Source organism: Lampetra fluviatilis, unplaced genomic scaffold (assembly GCF_964198595.1).
Source record: "Lampetra fluviatilis unplaced genomic scaffold, kcLamFluv1.1 SCAFFOLD_174, whole genome shotgun sequence".
Classification (NCBI taxonomy): Eukaryota; Metazoa; Chordata; class Hyperoartia; order Petromyzontiformes; family Petromyzontidae; genus Lampetra; species Lampetra fluviatilis.
In genome coordinates this window covers 92,732-98,836 of record NW_027620604.1, presented here as the reverse complement: position 1 = coordinate 98,836, position 6,105 = coordinate 92,732, and the positions used below count along the sequence as shown (strand labels likewise).

The window sequence follows — 6,105 nt, the reverse complement described above, 5'->3', positions numbered from 1 at the left end:
TCTCTGCCTGGCTGTCTCTGTCTGCCTGTTCCTTTCTGTCTGTCTTTCTATGTCTGCCTGTCTGTCTGACTGTCTCTCTCTCTCTCTGTCTGACTGTCTCTGTCTCTCTCTGTCTGACTGTCTCTGTCTGCCTGTGTGCCTGTGTTCTGCGGGTGTGTAGCCTTCACTGTAGCCGTCGGCGGTGGTTTCCGCCTGTAGCCTACAGCCCCCCAGAGCCCCCTACAGCCTCGCAGAGCCCCCCAGAAACACGCACAGCCACTCAGAGCCCCCCAGAAACACGCACAGCCACTCAAAGCCCCCCAGAAACACGCACAGCCACTCAAAGCCCCCCAGAAACACGCACATCCACTCAGAGCCCCCCAGAAACACGCACAGCCCCTCAGAGCCCCCCAGAAACACGCACAGCCACTCAAAGCCCCCCAGAAACACCCACAGCCACTCAGAGCCCCCCAGAAACACCCACAGCCCCTCAGAGCCCCCCAGAAACACGCACAGCCACTCAGAGCCCCCCAGAAACACCCACAGCCACTCAGAGCCCCCCAGAAACACGCACAGCCACTCAGAGCCCCCCAGAAACACCCACAGCCACTCAGAGCCCCCCAGAAACACCCACAGCTACTCAGAGCCCCCCAGAAACACCCACAGCCACTCAGAGCCCCCCAGAAACACGCACAGCCACTCAGAGCCCCCCAGAAACACGCACAGCCACTCAGAGCCCCCCAGAAACACGCACAGCCCCTCAGAGCCCCCCAGAAACACGCACAGCCCCTCAGAGCCCCCCAGAAACACCCACAGCCACTCAGAGCCCCCCAGAAACACGCACAGCCACTCAAAGCCCCCCAGAAACACGCACAGCCACTCCGAGCCCCCCAGAAACACGCACAGCCCCTCAGAGCCCCCCAGAAACACGCACAGCCCCCCAGGATGCCGCTGATCAAGCGAGGGATGGAGCCTCGGTTCCTGTGCAGGAGGCCGCTGCCGGAGGCGATCAACAACGAGTTGGAGTGTGTGACGAACGTGACGCTAGCCGGTATCATACGTCAACTCAGCAGCCTCAGTGAGTCACTCACCCAGTCACTCACCCAGTCACTCACCCAGTCACTCACCCAGTCACCCAGTCACTAAGCCACTCACTCACCCAGTCACTCACCCAGTCACTCACAACGAGTTGGAGTGTGTGACGAACGTGACGCTAGCCGGTATCATACGTCAACTCAGCAGCCTCAGTGAGTCACTCACCCAGTCACTCACCCAGTCACTCACCCAGTCACTCACCCATTCACTCACCCAGTCACTCATCCATTCACTCACCCATTCACTCACCCAGTCACTCACCCACTCACTCACCCAGTCACTGACCCACTCACTCACCCAGTCACCCACTCACTCACCCAGTCACTCAGCCACTCACTCACCCAGTCACTCACCCAGTCACTCATCCATTCACTCACCCATTCACTTACCCAGTCACTCACCCAGTCACTCACCCAGTCACTCACCCAGTCACTCACACGGTCATTCACCCAGTCACTCACCCAGTCACTCACCCAGTCACTCACCCACTCACTCACCCAGTCACTCACCCAGTCACTCATCCATTCACTCACCCAGTCACTCACCCAGTCACTCACCCACTCACTCACCCACTCACCCAGTCACTCACCCAGTCACTCACCCACTCACTCACCCAGTCACCCACTCACTCACCCAGTCACTCAGCCACTCACTCACCCAGTCACTCACCCAGTCACTCATCTATTCACTCACCCATTCACTCACCCAGTCACTCACCCAGTCACTCACCCAGTCACTCACCCAGTCACTCACCCAGTCACTCACACGGTCATTCACCCAGTCACTCACCCAGTCACTCACCCAGTCACTCACCCACTCACTCACCCAGTCACTCACCCAGTCACTCATCCATTCACTCACCCAGTCACTCACCCAGTCACTCACCCACTCACTCACCCACTCACCCAGTCACTCACCCAGTCACTCACCCACTCACTCACCCAGTCACTCACAACGAGTTGGAGTGTGTGACGAACGTGACGCTAGCCGGTATCATACGTCAACTCAGCAGCCTCAGTGAGTCACTCACCCAGTCACTCACCCACTCACTCACCCACTCACCCAGTCACTCACCCAGTCACTCACCCACTCACTCACCCAGTCACTCACCCACTCACTCACCCAGTCACTCACCCACTCACTCACCCAGTCACTGACCCACTCACTCACCCAGTCACCCACTCACTCACCCAGTCACTCAGCCACTCACTCACCCAGTCACTCACCCAGTCACTCATCCATTCACTCACCCATTCACTCACCCAGTCACTCACCCAGTCACTCACCCAGTCACTCACACGGTCATTCACCCAGTCACTCACCCAGTCACTCACCCAGTCACTCACCCACTCACTCACCCAGTCACTCACCCAGTCACTCATCCATTCACTCACCCAGTCACTCACCCAGTCACTCATCCATTCACTCACCCACTCACTCACCCAGTCACTCACCCAGTCACTCACCCACTCACTCACCCACTCACTCACCCAGTCACTCAACCAATCACTCACTCACCCAGTCACTCGCCCACTCACTCACCCACTCACTCACCCAGTCACTCACCCACTCACTCACGCAGTCACTCACCCACTCACTCACACAGTCACTCACCCACTCACTCACCCAGTCACTCACCCACTCACTCACCCACTCACCCAGTCACTCACTCACTCACTCACTCACCCAGTCACTCACCCACTCACCCACTCACTCACCCACTCACCCAGTCACTCACCCAGTCACTCACCCAGTCACTCGCCCACTCACTCACCCAGTCAGTCACCCAGTCACTCACTTTCCCACTCACTCACCCAGTAACTCACCCACTCACTCACTCACCCAGTCACTCACCCACTCACTCACCCAGTCACTCACTCACCCACTCACTCACCCACTCACCCACTCACTCACCCACTCACTCACCCACCCACCCACCCACTCACCCACAACGAGTTGGAGTGTGTGACGAACGTGACGCTAGCCGGTATCACACGGCAAACTCAGCAGCCTCAGTGGGTGAGGGTTGCTAGTGGGTGACTAGTTGTGGGTGACTAGTGGTGGGTGACTAGTGGTGGGTGACTGCCCCAGGTAAACATGCTGAGGACGTGTTTGGGGAGCTGTTCCAAGAGGCATCGCTGGTGCATGGACGAGCAGCGTCGCTGCAGGAACGTGTGGACAGACTCGCCCTCAAAGTCACCCAGCTGGACTCCACCGTGGAGGAAGGTGAGTGAGCTCACCCAGTCACTCACCCACTCACTCAGTCAGTCACTCACTCAGCCAATCACTCACCCAGTCACTCACTCGGCCACTCACTCAGTCACTCAGTCACTCACTCTGTCACTCAGTCACTCACCCAGTCACTCAGCCACTCACCCAGTCACTCAGCCACTCACTCAGCCACTCAGTCACTCACTCAGCCACTCACTCACTCACTCACTCACCCACTCACTCAGTCAGTCACTCACTCAGCCAATCACTCACCCAGTCACTCACTCGGCCACTCACTCAGTCACTCAGTCACTCACTCACTCACTCAGTCACTCACTCAGCCACTCACTCAGTCACTCACTCAGCCACTCAGTCACTCACTCAGCCACTCACTCACTCACTCAGCCACTCAGTCACTCACTCAGCCACACTCAGTCACTCACTCAGTCACTCACTCAGCCACTCAGTCACTCACTCAGCCACTCACTCACTCAGCCACTCACTCACTCACACACTCACTCATTCAGCCACTCACTCACTCAGCCACTCACCCAGTCACTCAGCCACTCACTCAGCCACTCAGTCACTCACTCAGCCACATTCAGTCACTCAGTCACTCACTCAGCCACTCAGTCACTCACTTAGCCACTCACTCAGTCACTCACTCAGCCACTCAGCCACTCACTCAGCCACTCACTCACTCAGCCACTCACTCACTCACACACTCACTCACTCAGCCACTCACTCACTCAGCCACTCACCCAGTCACTCAGCCACTCACTCAGCCACTCAGTCACTCACTCAGCCACTCAGTCACTCAGTCACTCACTCAGCCACTCAGTCACTCACTTAGCCACTCACTCAGTCACTCACTCAGCCACTCAGTCACTCACTCAGCCACTCACTCACTCAGCCACTCACTCACTCACACACTCACTCACTCAGCCACTCACTCACTCAGCCACTCACCCAGTCACTCAGCCACTCACTCACTCAGCCACTCACTCACTCAGCCACTCACTCAGCCACTCAGTCACTCACTCAGCCACCCACTCAGTCACTCAGTCACTCACTCAGCCACTCAGTCACTCACCCAGTCACTCACCCAGTCACTCACCCAGTCTCTCACCCACTCACTCACCCAGTCACTCACTCACTCACTCTCCCACTCACTCACGCACCCACTCACCCCCCACTCACCACCCTACTCATCACCCCACTCACCCACTCACCGACTCACCCACCCACCCACCCACTCACCCACTCACTCACTCACCACCCCACTCACCCACTCATTGACTCACTCACCCCCCCACTCACCCCCCCCCACTCACCCCCCCCCCCCCCAGTCTCCCTGCAGGACATTAACATGCGCAAGGCCTTCCGCTCATCGACCAATCAGGATCAGCAGGTGGTGTCACGTGACACCATCCCCAACCCGCTATTGGACACCTACAACATCTGCCACAAGCCGCCTCCACTCAACATCCTCACCCCCTATCGGTGAGATTGTTCAACACTCACTCACCCACTCACCCACTCGCTCACCCATTCACTCACCCACTCACTCACTCACCCACTCACTCACTCGCTCACCCACTCACTCACTCACCCACTCACTCACTCACTCACCCACTCACTCACCCATTCACTCACCCACTCACTCACCCACTCACCCACTCGCTCACCCATTCACTCACCCACTCACTCACCCACTCACCCACTCACCCACTCACCCACTCACTCACTCACTCACCCACTCACTCACTCGCTCACCCACTCACTCACCCACTCACCCACTCGCTCACCCACTCACCCACTCGCTCACCCACTCACTCACCCACTCACCCACTCACCCACTCACTCACTCACTCACTCGCTCACTCACTCACCCACTCACTCACCCACTCACCCACTCACCCACTCACTCACTCACTCACTCACTCGCTCACTCACTCACCCATTCACTCACCCACCCACTCACTCACCCACTCACTCACTCGCTCGCTCACTCACTCACTCACCCACTCGCTCACCCACTCACTCACTCACTCGCTCACCCACTCACCCACTCACTCACTCACTCACCCACCCACTCGCTCACCCACTCACTCACCCACTCACTCACCCACTCACCCACTCACTCACCCACTCGCTCACCCACTCACTCACCCACTCACTCACCCATTCACTCACCCACTCACTCACCCACTCACTCACTCGCTCACCCACTCACTCACTCGCTCACTCACTCACCCACTCACTCACTCACCCACTCACTCACTCGCTCACCCACTCACCCACTCGCTCACCCACTCACCCACTCGCTCACCCACTCACTCACCCACTCACCCACTCACCCACTCACTCACTCACTCGCTCACTCACTCACCCACTCACTCACCCACTCACCCACTCACTCACTCACTCGCTCACTCACTCACCCATTCACTCACCCACCCACTCACTCACTCACTCACTCACTCGCTCGCTCGCTCACTCACCCACTCGCTCACCCACTCACTCACTCACTCGCTCACCCACTCACCCACTCACTCACTCACTCACCCACCCACTCGCTCACCCACTCACTCACCCACTCACTCACCCACTCACTCACCCACTCGCTCACCCACTCACTCACCCACTCACTCACCCATTCACTCACCCACTCACTCACCCACTCACTCACTCGCTCACCCACTCACTCACTCGCTCACCCACTCACTCACTCACCCACTCACTCACTCACCCACTCACTCACTCGCTCACCCACTCACTCACTCACCCACTCACCCACTCGCTCACCCACTCACCCAC

At 58.0% G+C, this 6,105-nt stretch overlaps 1 protein-coding gene across 1 annotated transcript in view; it reads left to right on the top strand.

The window, feature by feature from the left end:
* The first annotated feature begins 201 nt into the window (after window positions 1-201).
* LOC144954133 (actin-binding protein WASF3-like) overlaps window positions 202-6,105 on the top strand; it is a 31,605-nt gene continuing 25,701 nt past the window's right edge. Inside the window, 3 exon segments of the mRNA XM_078884695.1 lie at window positions 202-1,057; window positions 3,166-3,300; window positions 4,635-4,788. Coding sequence (XP_078740821.1) covers window positions 925-1,057; window positions 3,166-3,300; window positions 4,635-4,788 — 422 coding nt within the window. The 5' untranslated portion in view covers window positions 202-924.